We start from the raw sequence: 17,400 nt of genomic DNA, 5'->3' as shown, positions 1-17,400 counted from the left end.
TCGCTGGAATATTGCTGAGTGCGGCGTTAAATAACAAACCAACCAACCAAATAAACAAATAACCTTGATGATATGATAGAAACTGTCTTATGTCTGATAATCTGTAAGTATTGACACTGATTACACAGAGGGATATCGATGAGAAACAACACATCCTTGTTTCAGAATGGCCATCTCATATTGAAGATGGAAGCTGCTGCTAAATGATCAGAATCGTATCACTGAAACGCTCAGGGCCATTTCGTGCCTAGTATCAGCAGCAGCATACTATATGTCGTCATACTCAGCTGATTATTTAAGGCCACCAATCGTTATAACATATCACACAGTATTTTGTAATGTGATGGTAATACATTACAGATAACACCAGCTTGATATGTATAAATTATCTTTCCACGTGAATGCACAGAGTTTGATAAATATAGCGTGTTTTCACACTGCTGCAGAAGCAGAACGTGGTCTAAGCGTCCTCTTATTAAGGCTAAGGCAGGGGTTCGATCCCGTACAGAAGGTGCACAGCATAACAGTTATTGTTGGAGTCCCCGTCTTTTTACAGCTTTGTGATAACGTGCTCTCACCATGTATCTTCAAACTCGGATGCCATGTGCTACATAACCCCTCCACCCTTCAAATAAAATATCCAACACAAACCTCAATATTTGTTTTGTGAGAGGCAGAAAATTCGGTTACGGAATTAGCCGAACGCGAGATTGCTATCAGTCATGAAATAATTGCGACGTTGAAGAATACCTATCAGCCACAGCCAATGAGAAGGCAGACTTCAATCCGTCAGTCAGCTGATGCACCACACCGAATGCCTAGCAGTGCCCTTGCGTCGAGAGCAATGTGTAACAATGATTACAATAACAAGCCGCAGATGGGAAAGTTGCTATCAACAGAATCAAGGCACGTTATCTCTGTTTGCTGAAGCAGTAGTAAGTGCGATAATAATATCACACAAGGATATCAAAGACAGAACTACTCTGTATGATGCTTCAAAATGCAACAGTAGAGTGACTGAGTGAGTTTAGTTTTACGCCGCTTCGAGCAGTATTTCGGCAATATCACGACGGGGACACCGGAATGGGCTTCACACATTGTACCCATGCGGGAAATGGTCTTCGGCGTGACGAGCGAACGCTTACAACAGTAGAAGTTACATGACCGTAACTCCCACACCTTAACATAGACATATGGGGTAGTCTTAGCGCCAATATCATTTAGTCCTGTTTGCACATGCTGGTCTGTTACTTTCGGCAGTGTTTGTTCTTGTAGTGTCTTATAGTTACGAAAGTTGCTGTTGTAGTACCTGAGGTTGTTATTGCTGTAGACATGTTGATGTAAGTATGTTTGCTGTAGTAATAATTCATGCAGTATTTCTAGTAGCAAAATAGAAGATGTCAATGGTAGTGAGTGAATTAAAATTGCAAGCCATATGGGCAGTAACTCAGACGTATCGCGACTATCAGCAGTAGTAGTAGTAGTAAATAGACCTCTGTAGAGAGAAGTACTAGTAAGTTAGTCGTGATAGCGTGACGTGACAAGTCATGGTCTCAATACACTGGTGCGGCAGCGGCTGTAGATAACAAGGTATATCTGCCTCCCGGGCCCGCAACAGCTAGGCCTCTGTCGACATGCGGCGCCCCCAGCATGTAGGCCTGTGGTCGCTTCACAGACAAGATAACATCAGAAATAGATGGCTCAATGTTGAGAGATAGTCCTGGGTGTTATATGAGCTCGCAAAAGTCCATTTTTTATCCCATTTTTACTCGTTGTCATGACGACAGAGTGAAAATACAGTCGATGTGTTATAGCCTTGTCGACTACCCAACAAAGCCACATGTGTACAGTGTATTTTTGAAGTCTGTACTATTTCAGGCATGTTTGATGAACCGACGTGCAGATGAGGAAAATCTCTCTCTTTATGACGGAAAGCGTCAAAAACCCTAACGAACAAACATATGTATAAAGCAGCCAGTCTATTTACTATAAAGAAATATATTGTAATATGTCCTTCAATGGGTCGAGTATATGATTGCATCTTTGTCACTAAAACGATATCCCAGCGATACTATCTCGTCGCCGAGGGCGACTAATACGATTATTACACCTCGTATCTTAATACATGCACATTGACTTTCTAAACATGGTAAAATATGTTATGTCTGAGTAAAACCAAAGGAAACATATAAAACGCATAGAGCTTGTGAAACAAGATGCTATCCAATACCTAAGTTGTCTGGATTTTTGTGGAAGTATAATATCGCAGCACTGTTTGAACGATCAACGGAACATCACACCGTGTAGTTTAGCATATCTCTACTTAAATATTGTTTCTCATCAATTCTCACCACGGGTACATTTCCCTGCCGTGTGTCATGTTAAATTTAGTAATGTGTTAAAATACCCACCGCCTGTATCTGTGTGTATCGCCCTGTTACATGTTAAAATTTAAATATCAAGGAAATAACATTTACGGCCAGGGGCTGATGATGCTTTTCCTCTGGGGAGGTGGGATGTGAAATAAGAATATGTCATAACTGTAGGAGGGAGATGCCATTTGTAATATTGATATCATTTATGACATTAGGTGTGCTTGCGTGTGTGTGCGTGCGTGCGTGCGTGCGTGCGTGTGTGGAGTATTGCGACAATTCAATGTGGGACATGAACCTAAGAAACATTACACATTTAAGTTATTAGTTATGGTTGGTTCAACCATATCATTCGCATTTACCCAAGTGAGGATCGTCCCTCCACTCAAATCATTCTTATACTTCCCCATGCATGCGGAGGGTTATACTTTTCCCGATACTCGGAACAATAGGCCAGCAAAATACACCCCCCTGTATCTACTGACCACATTCTTCACAGGGAAAGTCCAGCATAGCATGGCCCCTTCAGAATGGAGTCCACATGACCACGCACAACTGTAGTTTGTAACCGATGTCCAGTCACCATGGTCGATTAGCATATCCCATAAACTGATATGTAAACTAAACCCATGTCACGTGACTATTCAATTTATTGACAGCTAATGGCGGTGTCGAACGTCAGTATTTTGTGTTGTGTTCTTGTATGAGCAATTGTCTTTCCAATCACAATCACAAATTGTTTCACAGTCGGAACTGTACAATAAACTCAAGTTTGAGTGGAGGTATCCGTTGGCTGTGGTAAGGGATGGGGTTCTTACTTAGCTCTTTTATTATGAAGAAGCATGTGCAACGTGAATGTGCCACGTGATGAGCGACCCCACCTTACAATCCTCACACCCATCCACCCCTATCCATAAATTATGAACGGATCCTTATCAAAACCTAACCACCCCCGTTAATGTTTGCTAACGTAATCAACGTTGAATAAAACTTAAGTCAGTGAAAATATTAAGGAATGTATTGTTACGAAGCAAAGATATTTCGTGGAATAGTTACACAAAGCCCATCTCTCGCATATAGTTCGTATTACACATAATTATTGAATCTTTAGTTTGTTTGTTTGTTTGATTGTTCGTTTGTTTGTTTGTTTTATAACACTACACACAGCAATGTCGCCGCCATATCTCTAAGGTTCGAGACTAGGCCAGACAATCCAGTGACCAGCACCATGAACATCGATCTAAGAAATCGTATACGATGACATGTTAACCAAGTCAGCAAGCCTGACCACCCGATCTCATGTGTCTCCTCTTACGATATGACATGACATTAGGACAACACATGAGCTGCAGAAGACCATTCCTTTACCGGCGCCCTTATTCTTGTGGCCCTAAGAATACTCAGCTTTGGTCGTCGTCAATGTCTTAAGAAGTTCGTTAGGTTTCGAGAATAAGGCTCCAAGTTGATAAGGGATCATTACGGTTTACTTATGTTAACTTACATAATAATCAAGTTACATTCTGGGTCAAAATCATCCCAGTGAGAGTGCACTCAGCTGCCTGACAGCATACAGTTGTAGAACTTTTGATACCATCCCCTTCCAATGAAAACAACATCGTGCGGATCTCCGCTACTTGCTGCTGTATGTTACCTGAGCTGTCACCCTTGTCACAAGTTGTGATGCAGCTAATGAAAATAATGATGGTTTGTTGAACAAAATTCTGCAGCGTCAGTTATTTACTCTTATGTTAGTTTGAGTCATTCACGACCGTTAGTTTTTGAGTGAGAGTGCAATTCATTGGGGAGATTTTGACTCAAACGGACAGTGCTTCATGTTCAACATTCCTCAGCAAATCAAATAGGCACAAACAAAAGATTGATAGTGGCGCAAAATAATGATTCACGCAAAACATGTTCGCGATTCTCTGAGAATAATTAATCATTAGTGTCTAAAACCTATTTTCATGTCGGTTTTCAATAGTTACCTTCTTGATTGAGTTAAATGAACATGCACTGGCTCGGTTGTTGGGAAACGTCTGCTCCAATTCAGTCTGAAATATGCGCGCACGTGAAACTCGTGCAACGGAAGTGATCTCTGATTGGTTGAACTCGATCACAATGACGCACCACATGACAATGCTGGCAAATAACGGCGTGAAATTTACATCACATCAAACCTGATTTGACATATCATTATGGTATCAAATCAGTTACTGTGTGTTAGGATAGAATGGATTGTATGTTTCACATACCCTCTGCAAACAATAATTAATTCATTATCCATAACCAAGAAATTGACTTGGCCTGTAATAAGAATATGCCACCTACAGTGTTCCCAGAAATTATTGAGAAAATCTTTGTTTTTTTTCTAATGATGCTAAGATTGGAAAAAGGGCTTTCACTATGCACTAAGCATACTAAATAAGGGAGACAACTCTTGAAGGCTTAGAAGGCAGCTCATTACGTCAAGAGTTATCTCCCTTGTCTGAGCAGACGGCTTCCTGTGTTGACATGGCAGAATTTACAGCAAGAGAGAAAAGAAAGCTCATTCTAGATGATTTTGAAAGGGGTGGGCCTGATGCTCAAGTGTTAGCTTGTAGACATGGTATTCCTCTGTATACAGAACTTTGAAGAATATTCAAACAGGAACCGGGATAGAGCACAAAGCAGGGGCAGGTCGGCCTAGGAAATTCAGTGTTATGGATCGCCGAAGACTTTGGGCAGATTGTGAGTAGGGGCAAATCGAAAAGTGTTGAGAACATCAGAAATGAAATGATTAGCAGAGGAAGTCCTCAGGTATGCAATGAAACAGTTAGGCAGGAATTACAGAGACTTAATTGGGTGAAAAAACGTGGAATTCCCTCGCCGTTGATGAAAGATGCACAAAAGAAAAAAACGTTTAAACTGGTGTCGGGCTCATGAAAATCAAGATTGGGATAATGTTTTCTTTTCAGATGTTCTGTTTGGCTTTTCCCTAATTGTGTGAAAATTTGGACCAAAGATACTGTCAAACCTATCTACCAGCGACCAAAACATAGCCCGAAGTTTCACATGTGGGGTAGCATATCGGCTCGCGGAGTGACGCCATTGTGTGTTTTCACGGGAAACTTGACAAAAGAAAGATACGTTGACATTCTAAATGGTCACCTTCTTCCGACAGCACAAACATTGTATGAAGATGATTGGATTTTCCAGCATGATAATGACCCAAAACACACTGCGCGCTACACAAAACAGTGGTTGTCGGGCGAAAATGTTCAAGTTTTAGACTGGCCCAGTTACAGCCCAGACCTAAACCCAATTGAGAATGTGTGGGGAGTCATGAAGGACAGAATAAACCAAAAGGGACTGAGAAATATTGAAGATATGAAGGCCGAGGTGGGCCAATATTGGGATACCCTGTCACACGATTACCTACAAACTTTGATGGGTAGTGTGCCTAGGCGTATTCAGGCATGCATTGCTGAGCGAGGAGGTCTAACAAAGTACTAAAACAAGACTGAGACTGTTAAAGGATGATGTTTTAACATGCTTATGTAAGTAAAACGCCAGAAGTTAATAAACGTAATGAGTTACATGACGCAACATGATTCTCAATAATTTCTGGGAATACTATATCGTCCCGGTCATCCAGTCGTCCTGGGCTGGTTGGTTTTACAGTTTCAAGAAACGGGCCTAATTGCGCTCATCATATTGACTTGATTTAATAATATAATCATACAAAACAAGATACAACACTATTTATATCAGTTTGAACAGTTTTATACATATAACAAATAACACCTGCTTCGTGTTACGAAAAAGCCTTTAAGTAATCACTTCCATTCCTGAGACTTGAAATACTCATTCATTAACAAAGCAGTAGGTTCAGATGACAAAGTGTTAAAATGATTTAATACCCCAGAAATGAATATATCTAAGCCATTCGAGAACCTGTCTAGATTACATCATATATTCCAGATGCAGAGACAAAACCTACGAGGGGATGTCAATAACTTTTGAGCCTTGAGCATTTTACATACCCAGGTATCACAGCCTATGATATGACATTGAACCTTGGGGTGTAGCGGATGTGACATATAAGTTTTGGTATCCTACTCTCAGAAGTTATTGAACAGCTCACATTGACAGAAAGAGACCCCCCTCACGGCAGTGAAAATGAATAAAACTTAGTATGGAGCAGTAACTAAGTTTTTAGTTCTTGAAGGAAACTCGACGAACATTGAAGAAAGATTCTCAGCAGTTTATAGGAAGTCTTCCCCTTCATCTGCTACCATCAAACGATGGGTCAATGAATTTAAGCATGGTAGAGACAGTCTTGAAGATGACCCCCGTCCAGGTCGCCCAACAACAAGCACCAGTCAGGAAAACATTAACAGAGTGCATAGACTTGTGCTGGAAAATCGTCGAATCACACTCCACGAGTTAGAGGAGACCACAGGCATTTCACACGGATCCATCGAGACAATTCTCGTCATGTCTAAGGTGTGCGCAAGATGGGTGCCAAGAATGCTTACAGACGAAATGAAGCAAACAAGGGTCACCATGAGCAACTCCATGCTAACCAGATACAAGAAGAATCCAGAAGATTTTCACTTTAGGCTAGTAACCTGTGATGAAACCTGGATCCACCACGATGATCCTGAGAGCAAACAAGAATTCATGGAATGGAAATATGTCACTTCTCCCAGGACCAAAACGTTCAAAGCCTCCAGATCAGTGCAGAAGGTAATGGCGATAGTCTTCTGGGATAGCAAAGGCGTCATCCACATAGATTACTTACCAAAAGGAAGAACAGTGAATGGGGAATATTACGCTAACTTGTTTGATCAAGTGCGACAGTCAATCAAGGAGAAGCGCCGGGGTAAGATCAGACGTGGTATTCTTCTACATCAAGATATGCTCCAGTACACACCTCTCGTGTTGCAGCCGCTGCTGTCAAGGAATGCGGGTACGAAATCTACCCCTACTCTCCAGACCTGGCACCAAGTGATCACCATCTGTTCCCAAATCTCAAGAAACACTTGCATGGTCGTAGATTTCAGGATGATAATGAGATTATTGCTGCTACTGAAGCTTGGTTTGAGGACCACAATGGCGCCTTCTACAGAGATGGCATCAGCGACTGGCAGAAAAGATGGAACAAATGTCTTGACCCAAAAGGGGACCATGTTGAAAAATAAATGTGGTTCATACCAATATTTTGTGTTTTTCTGTGCAAGGCTCAAAACTTATTGACATCCTCACGTAAATCTGCCCGTTGCACAGACCCATACATGACACTGGGGCTCAAAACTGTTTCTAAACAAAATACATCAGCACACTCAAGTACAGAACTTCTGAGATTATATCCTATGTTGTTATGCCCAGGGCATGCAATTAGATCATATTCGATATTTTCAGGAGTGTCCAAATTGCAATGGTCATATTTAGAAGAGACCGTCTTATCTATTTTACTCTTGTAAGCATTTAGCCCACAGTGCCCAAGCCTGACACGTGAAAGAATCACCCCGTCACGCCTTTTACGATGACGACTTTATCACCAGTTTTAAGAATGGCCTACGTTTGTATATGTGTCGGCCGGTAGAACCTGTATGCCACATATGTTGACAACTCCTTGTAACAGATCTCGATAAAACATTTTCAGAATCTTTTGGAATTGGTTGAAATTGAAATAAATCAACTTCGGGAAATTGTAATCCAGATTTGGCCAAATTATTACATTCCCATGCATTCCAACATGTGCTGGGACCTACAATGTCACATGCAATGTACTTCATGTTTAAAGATGTATCCAACTTTAATATCTCATGAACAACGTCATCTCTAGATCCACTTGCCCCAGTTTCTATAGCTTTGATTGCTATTAACATATATTAACATATATTAACATATGCTCCTCCTGGGTTGTCCATTTCGAGTTGTGTCCCATGGGCAAGCCAGATTCTACATGTTTGAATCATTGACATAGTTGCACCTGGCGTCAAAATTTTCTCTGTCATAGACAGGCCACCGAGTGAGGCAATTGAAATATACTCTCCACAAAGTAATAGGCAACCAACCTCACTCACTTACTTTATTGTATGTGAATGACCCTCCCCATCCACCCACCCCCAAAATTTATACACAAACGAAGAGATTCCCCTGCTTATACGTCCTGTACAAAAAATAATGACTTCATCTTGAATATCTCATCTAATAAAATATGCATAATTAAATTTACATTATTTGAAACATATTGCTGTTAGCGAATTCGTTATGTCTGCATAGAACCAAGTTGTGTTTAAATATAATTCTTAGCCATAGGTTCCTCTTTGGCAAACTATTGTAGGTGATAGTTGGTGACTAGACGTGACAGAACATAATACAAGTTCTATCAATTTTCAGTTTCATCAAAAGATGCACAGAATACTTCATTTAGCCTATCAGTATAAGTTCAATATTCGCTTTAGTTTCACATATGAACACTGAACGTTACCTCTGTCAAGCATACGATAACACGCATTAACCGAGGCAGTTAGCCTGGCCATCCGATCTATGGTCGTGAAGGATTTTATTGACCTTGAGAACCTTCGACATTGATAAAAACGTGGACGTATTTCAAACAAAAGGTTGACGTCATCACATTCATCTTGAGTTCTCAGGTACTGAGTTCGATGTAAGATCATTTGACTGATGCTAAGGTTGTCCGCAACCTGAGCGTCCAGACTCGTTTTTTTACGGACCGGCGTCACAAAGCTGTAATGTGGCGAGCAAGCCTTGTCAAAGCACTTTGGGAACACGGCGTCATTTTACTCCGCTTCAAATTCTGGAGGCTTAATGAAAATCACAAGAGTTTTCAAGCACTCCAGAAATAAAATCACCATCTCAGTATCTTCATATGTTCGCAACATTGGCAACAAACATCTTCCCCTGACACATTCTAGAAATCTTTCATTATTGCGGGACAGTCGGTTAACCAGGCGTTCGCTGGTCCCGTCGAAGTCCCAAGTTCGATTCCCACATGGGAACAATATGTGAAATTCATTCCTGGTGTGATATTACTACTGCTTGACAAATATTATATGAGCCACGACCTGACAAATGAGCCTAATTTGCATATGTGGGAACGCCCTCCAGAACATTCCATTTGAAACAAAAGGGAAACAGGTTGTCGTCTGCATATTGAAAAGTTCAATTTCCTAGTGCGAATCGTGTCGTGATGGTGTTTTGCTGAATTAAGTCGCTCTACGAGACACGTGTTAAACAATAGCGGTATTAATTTCACGACACTGCCTGCATTTATTGTATGTGCCTAATCGCCAGTCTACCTGTAGCAACCAAGTGTATTCGTCAAGATTACCTGCCCCACCTGCTTGTCACAAACGCATTCGCTGCGATGGCTCATCAAATACTTGTCAAGCAATAGAACATTGCTAAAACCTGATGGGATCACACATGGGAGCAACTCGAATTATCAAATTATTGAAGGAGAAATTGAAGAGATAGAGGGGGAAGAGTGACAGACGGAGGTGAAAGAGATAGAGTCAGGGAAAGAGAGGGGGCACTTAAAATATCATCTAAAATGCACATCTAAAATGTACATTTTTGTTAATTTAAAGTGTATAATTGAATCAAACACTATAAAATAAATGATTTATTATAAACTTCATTTGTAGTAATATCATTTTTACAAGCCACTACAGAAACTACCAGTCAAACGTGCTATACGACCTTTAATTTGCACCAGTAATAACATGCCAGCGACCATTTTGACTGTATCCTTTCGCTGTCTACTCTATTCGTTCAAAACATTCTCCAGAAGATCCGGGAATTACCCATGCCTGAAGAAAGAGCCGACGAATGGGACTGTGTCTTCATGTTATTTCTTGAGAGATATTTTTTCTGCGTATACCGTCTGACTAATCGCTGCTCATAATGCTGATGGCGTCTATCATTTGAAGAAAAAGAATTTGTCGTCCAGAAATGTAGTAGTATATTTTTCCTAATAGTATTTTGCCAGTAAATGGTTTGGGGGTTTTTTTTGCCAGTAGCGTATCTGGAATACAATTCATTTAACACGCACACGTTCGGATTTCAGTCTTTTTCCCTCGCTCACAGTTTTATTGATGAGGATAGTAAGAGCACGTCGTTGAGCCGAAAGGGATACATCGTGCACAAAAAGAGGAGAAAAACATTCCGTCTGGACATTTCAAAACACCCAAAGTTCTTCCCCTCTCACACTTCAGGTACCATGGGTAGTTGGTCCGACTTGGCAGGGCGTGGTTCCCGTCCGGTTTACCAACACAAGATGGTCGGAGCTCCGAACAGGGAAGACAGTGTGGATCTGTGCATGTGATGTTGAGAGCCTGGTATTCGCCTGTTGTGGAAGGATGAAAACAAACATTCTTAGTCTCAAATTAGTGTGTGATGTTTATCAATACTTAAATAATAGATAATAGAAAATACATCAAAAACTAATAATCAAACAGTAGGACGGTATGGCTGACCATATGGGTATATTTTACTAACGATTAAATCTCTATCATACGTTCAAGTGTTTGATTCGTTGACAGGATTGTGTACATATTTCATTGCTGTTAATCTGTATATTGTTTTAGCCACGATACGGCTGAAATATTGCCAAAGTTTGAATTGTTTGATATGTACAGCCGCTGTCAACAACATTACAGGTATGTATTGGCGGTTTCTACAATATTCGAGTCTGGAGGGATGGTTCACATTGTGCATGATACTCTATAAAAATCATAGACCCCCTACCCTCTAGTCATGATTTATGAACGGTCCCGTATGCATTGAGGCTAGTTTATTGTAACTACTGTTATTATACTCGTACATCTATACTTTGCCTCTATTTCATATTTACCCATGTTCAAGCTTATACGGCAGTGACTTACATGGGGATCTGGGCACTGGTCTTCCATTGCAGTGTATCTCAGCTGACCGGAAGTCCTCGCAGAGACCGGATGATGGGTTGAATAGGTCGGGGTAACTGCACTCGCGCGCCACCCCCTCAGTGCCGACATTGCAGTCATAGAACAGAGCGCAACTCTGGGTGGAGGGGTAGCGCCCTCTTCCGGTCATGCGACAGAACTTTCTCCACCTGACTTTCAAATACAACATGGTGGATGAGGAAATTGTATTTTATTGCATGCACTTTCCTTGAAAATCATGTTGAGCGTAAGTATACATGCGAAATAATTAGTTCAGGAATTTACAAAAAATCCATTTTTCAAGTAAACTGTCGGTGAAAATATGTACAAACTTGAAACTTGGAGTTGACCAAATGTTATCTAAAGTTACAATGAAATACTGCAAACCTGAGGTTCAGTTTGATGTTTCTCGTCAGCATATCCCTCACTGCTTGTTTCATTCGTTACCAACTAGTGCCATTTCGCTACCCCTTGCGTATTAGGGAAATGGGCAAATAGTGACGAATGGTTTCATTCGTGACCAACCCGTGTTATTCCTGGACAGGCCGAGTATTCTTGGAGATTACGAAAGGGGAGAGTGTATAGGGTTGTGTATGAATGCATGACCCACCTCTCTCCTGTCTCTTACACTCGGCGCGGTCCATCACACAGATAGGTTCCTGCAAGCCTGGGACGGTTCCAGCATCCAACGGGCACCTGCTCCAGTAAGCAGAATCTCCAACACACCGGACATACCCAGTACAGGCCCAGGGGAGGAGAAACATGACACCGTCCTTACCCCTACACAGGTAGTTCAGTTCGGGGTAAGGAAAGCCCGGCCCCCCTTGGGTAAATTGTGGTTTGCTGGCTGGAGGATCCATGTATTTAATGAGGGGGTACATATACATGGCTGCGTCTGTGATCACCAGGAGGGTACTGAGGACTATAACATTTGGAGTAGTCATTCTGAGACTCGGAATGGTGGTCATCTTGGACGTCTTCTGGCTTCATTCGATGTTTCTGATGAAGACCAAAATGAACCGTTACACTAGGCACTCACCTTTCAGATGTTCATTGATGATAAAGATTCAAAGTAGTCTCTCTCTCTCTCCAGCAGCCCATGATTGCTGACATGGTTCACACACAGCGTACCCCAATTGCGTAGAATATTGTTCTTGCTTTTCACTGGCCTGTCTTGTCCAGACTCAGACTACTTACAGTCATACAGCTGGAAAATTGCTGGGTGCAGCGATTACACCTAACAAACAAACTCAGCACTAAGAAGATTTTAGTTCTTAAAAGAAAATGGTAAGATCGAGTAATCAAGTGAACAAGGTTATGACCAACATTTGCGTTCTCATCTGTCAATGAATAATTCGCGTTTTGCATCCCTTGCTGAAACATACGAATTCAAAAATTAGTCTCCATCACTGATTCTAGCTGGTAATTAATAGACTACTCCCAGTCAGTTGATTTTTTGTTTTCATTGGTTTTATGAATACGTTACCTTATACGGAGCGGGGCGGTGGGGTAGTCTAGTGGTTAAAGCGTTCGCTTGTCACAGTCACAACAAGTCACAGTATAAGAATCAGTTTATTCTGTTTTGTTTTTTTAATGTAAGTCGTGTGGAGTTTGGGCACTTTCAACAGGTGTAGTTACGTTGTGGCAAGATACAAGGAGTCCCAGCTGCGTAAACCAGTGTCCCTGACCTTGGAAACTAGGTTGTCTGTTCTAGAGAGCTGGAATATTTCTAAACGTGGCGTTCAACAACAAATAAACAATGCTAAATTGCAAAAGATTCATGACCTACATGTCTCCGAAATGAGTACTCATGTAAACACAAATGAAATTGTTATGTCACAGAAAAAGTAAACAATTGATTACAAGATTTGATATCCCCTGAAATTCAAAACTTTAACGGAAAAGCAGACTCACCTTACGCTGACTCTTTGCAGAAAGTTTGCCGGTCTTGTAATACATCAGGCTTATATACCTAGCCATTTATCACTCAAAGTGACAATTTAATACTGTCCATCGCATCTCAAGCCACTGGACTATGGGTGGACAGCTACTGTCCTGTAACACTTAGCTGGCTTATAAACAACACAGTTTATACAGGGAGTTGAAGGGTCACACCTTAGGTGCACGTGTTTCATATAGCAATGTAAAGAAATAAGTATGTCCCTTTGGATTTGCGAATACACCCAAAGGTTACAAACGAGAATTCAAGTTATATCTCAAAGAACAGATTTATGTCTACCTCACATTTGTGTTTATTAATTAAATTTTTAATTCAGTTATTGTTTATTAATATACATGTAATTATTGTTATGAAATTATTTATTATATCTTCGATGTAGCTTAATAGGGTCAGTGAGTTTTGTTTTAGGGCGGGGATAGGTTTATGGGCTTAAAAAAAACTAGGCTTCGCACATTGTACCCATGTGAGGGAAGCGAACTAGGCTACCCCACCGCACAAGGTTAAAAGGGGTTAAAAGGGGTTAGTACCTCTTCAACGTGCCACTTACAATATTCCACCATGACTAGAAGTAAAAATTCATATCTCTCTCTCTCTCTCTCTCTCTCTCTCTCTCTCTCTCTCTCTCTCTCTGAATCGTTTCCATGGAAGTCATGAAAAATATGAATGCCATATATCTGTAAAAAGCAAAAGGCACCACTTCAACATCTGTCTCATATATCTACCAAGATCTGTTGAAAGACATCAAATGGTTTTCCAGTTGTGCTCTGGAAACGATGCCTATCCCTCCATTTTGAGACTAAGTCAGAATTGTTTCCATGGAAACCATTAAAAATAACAATGCCAAAACATTTTAAATAGCAAAAGTCACCACTTCAGGATCTCCCCTACATATCTGCCAAGTTTTGCAGAAGGATATTTAGAAGTTCTTGAGTTGTGCTCCGGAAACAAAGCCCATCCCTCCATTTTGAGACTAAGTCCGAAACGTTTCCATGGAAACCCAGAAAATTATAAATCACAAACATCTGTAAATAGCAAAAGGCACCACGTTGGGGTCTGACACACATATCTACCAAGTTTTGCTGACAGATATTAGGAACTTTTGAGATGTGTTCAGGAAACGAAACACACCTCTCACTTTTGAGACTAAGTCAGAAACGTTTCCATTGAAACCGAGAAAATAATAGAAACCTGTAAATAGCAACTGGCACCACTTACGGGTCTGCCACACATATCTACCAAGTTTTGCAGAGAAATATTGAACGGTTTTTGAGTTCTGCTCCGAAAACAAAGCCCATCCCTCCATTTTGAGAGGAAGTCCGAAACATTTCCATGGAAACCGAGAAAATAATAAATCACAAAAACCTCTTAAGAGCAAAAGGCACCACTTTGGGATTTGCCACACATATCTAACAACTTTTGGTGACAGATATTACAAAGTTTTTGAGATGTGCTCCTGAAACAAAGCCCATCCCTCCATTTTGAGACTATGTCCGAAATGTTTCCATGGAAAAATAGAAAATAATAAATCACAAAAACCTGTAAATAGCAAAAGGCACCACTTTAGATTCTGATTGATATATCTACCAAGTTTTGCAGAAAAATATAGAACGGTTTTTGAGTTCTGCTCCGGAAACGAATCCCACCCCACCATTAGACGGACGCCAAAATTTTTCATGGAAAAACAAAAAAATATAAATGCCAAAAATCTGTAAATGGCAAAAGGCACAACTATAGGTTGACATTATTATATCTATCAAGTTTGGTCTATTGAACGGTTTCTGAGTTATGCTCCGGAAAATGATTACGGGGGGACGGGCGGACAGACAGACGAGGCGTCGAGTATATCCCCCCGCAATACATGCCGGGGGGATAAAAATGGATGTAGAAATTGGGAGAAGGTTACAGATGACCAAGGCAGTACAACGATGGTGTGCAGCATCGACAGGTCTGCTACAAGACGTTAACATGTGGGCCTGCATACATTTCTATAACGTTACATCAATGCAGATGCACAAAGGACAAAGGGTGGAACGTGACATGGACCGATGCTGCACTGGTAGCACATACCATTAACATTGTAACTAACAAACATACTAATAAGATGCGATTCCCCACACTACTTGGCTACGAAATAATGCGAGTCAGCGGACCTGACCATCTGATTCCGCAAGGGTTGCCGAAGATCAATTCTATAATCCAATTACAGAGATCGATGCTCATGCTGTCGATAATCGGAATGTTTGACATTGATTCGATTATTTACAGGCATCCGTAGTTGGAATATTGCTCAATAAACAACAAATATAACAATAGACAAAGAGCACCATTCATTCTTTCTTTCATTCATTCGTTCCTTCGTTTGTTCATTCATTCATTGACTTAAACAGAATACATGCGCTAGGGAAGGCTCTCAGTCTTGTGATTATATGACAATATGAGAATGTGTGTTCTAGGGCCCGGGATTATGAGATGACAGAAACATGTGTCGTTTATATCCTACTTTGTTGTTCGGGGAGTGTCCAGCATAAATATTTCCAGTGAAGCAATACATAAACAAACAGGGTGTTTACACCATGTCGTGACAAGGGATTAGTCTGATGGATGGTACCTGGATACTGTATCGGGACAAGTCCTTTTATCTACACGAAACAGTTCAAAAACACATATTGTGATGAAACATGCTACTAAATACGTTGAATTGCTGACATGGGATAAACGACATTTATTAACGCAAAATAAATATCTTCTAAGTGTGATTTGTTTACGTCGTGATAAACATGTATTTGTTTAATGTGTGCCATACCTCTGTACTCTCATAAAGCGTTAAGTTGGTGACGGTTGTAAAGAAAATAATAAAGTATACACATGAAAAAACTGATTTAACCCAAACATTACAAACGTACGTTACTAAACAGAAAAGGTTGTTATTAAAAGAATACGTGGATCCAGTTTTGTATCGATCAATCGATCCATGCTTTTAAAACTTTCCCTTAAATAATTGATATCGGTCCTTTAATACATAAATCAAGTGTACGTGGATGAATGTTATTCAACTTTGACCCCACAGTTAGTTAGTTAAATATCCCAAGACTTGAAAGGTTTGGTGCTCATGTCATCAACCACTTGTTTACTTGGTCCAGACGCAGATACCAGCGGGTGACATTGGCATGTCTTAATCACTGCTGTGACCGAAACGTTCATTCTTTACCATGCACGAAGTCGACTTTAGTCGTCGAATTCCGACGAAAGCGTCCACCTGACGAAGGGGCAAGAATTAGCCTTGAAACGTCGTGTTAAAAGAATTAAAGAAGTTGTCATCCATAATAGTGTCTTGTATTACCTCACCAACTTCTAAATGCCCTTGAAGAATTTCGAAAGCGTGGAAATGAGTGAATTTGTGGTATTGACTTTTTCGGTGACTTGGGTCTGGATCATGAGAGCAATTTGGATTTGTTAGACTAAGAACTAGTCTCTGAAATGATCATATTAAACTAAAAAAAGTTCATAGTGAAACAAACTAAAATGAAATAAAAAGAGCGTTGAGACCTGAAGTTGTGGAAATCTAGACTTGCTACATTTTCTAGACTTGTGTGGGCTATCATAGCTATATTTGCTTCAGGGTCTCTATGATTCGCCGGAAATCACACTTGCTGCTAAATACAATATTGAAGAAAATAAGAGAAAGTAATCGCGAGCAACGTTTCAGCAGGGAAACACTAACAACAGCCCAAGCCATGTTGTCAATATTGATTGAGTTGTCACTGTGTGATTGCGTCATTGACGAGAACAGATAGTCCACAGATATACCTCACATCATTCAACCAGGGATAATCTACAACTTCTTAGAGTCTCCCTGGTTCAAGTGATGTGCTTACAAATAAAACAGATGCGCACAAAACGCTATCTAGAGCATTATTTACTTGATTAAATATAGCCCTTGTTGCTTGGAGAAGTTGAATTGCAAAAAGGACTATTTTGATGTATATTTATGTTTGTGTGCTTTTTAATTACAAATCAAGACACAGATCATTATTGATCTTGTGAATAAACTCACGAAAGACTTATAAAATGACACAAACAATGAGTATTGAGGTTCGAAATGCTGGATTTAAGACAGATGAGATATTGGCTACAG

General features: G+C 40.5%; 1 protein-coding gene across 1 annotated transcript; it reads right to left on the bottom strand.

Moving 5' to 3' along the window:
* Window positions 1–9,995: 9,995 nt before the first annotated feature.
* LOC137297110 (uncharacterized) lies at window positions 9,996–12,249 on the bottom strand. The gene is made up of 3 exons (XM_067829097.1): window positions 11,916–12,249; window positions 11,270–11,479; window positions 9,996–10,731 (listed from the first exon to the last, which is right to left on the bottom strand). The coding sequence occupies exons 1-3, from the start codon at window positions 12,247–12,249 to the stop codon at window positions 10,475–10,477; spliced, it is 801 nt and encodes a 266-aa protein (XP_067685198.1). The 3' UTR covers window positions 9,996–10,474.
* Between the last annotated feature and the right edge of the window lie 5,151 nt (window positions 12,250–17,400).

Source organism: Haliotis asinina, chromosome 9 (assembly GCF_037392515.1).
Source record: "Haliotis asinina isolate JCU_RB_2024 chromosome 9, JCU_Hal_asi_v2, whole genome shotgun sequence".
Taxonomy (NCBI): domain Eukaryota; kingdom Metazoa; phylum Mollusca; class Gastropoda; order Lepetellida; family Haliotidae; genus Haliotis; species Haliotis asinina.
Note: the sequence above shows the minus strand (reverse complement) of the source record. Positions and strands in the feature narration are given on the sequence as shown.

Excerpts from the sequence above, each read along its gene's own strand:
- LOC137297110 (XM_067829097.1), bottom strand. The coding sequence starts at position 12,249 with ATGACTACTCCAAATGTTATAGTCCTCAGTACCCTCCTGGTGATCACA. Across the intron at positions 11,480-11,915 it reads GTGTAAGAGACAGGAGAGAG|TCAGGTGGAGAAAGTTCTGT; the intron begins GTGGGTCATGCA and ends TGTATTTGAAAG. Across the intron at positions 10,732-11,269 it reads ACCAGTGCCCAGATCCCCAT|GCGAATACCAGGCTCTCAAC; the intron begins GTAAGTCACTGC and ends CTTCCACAACAG.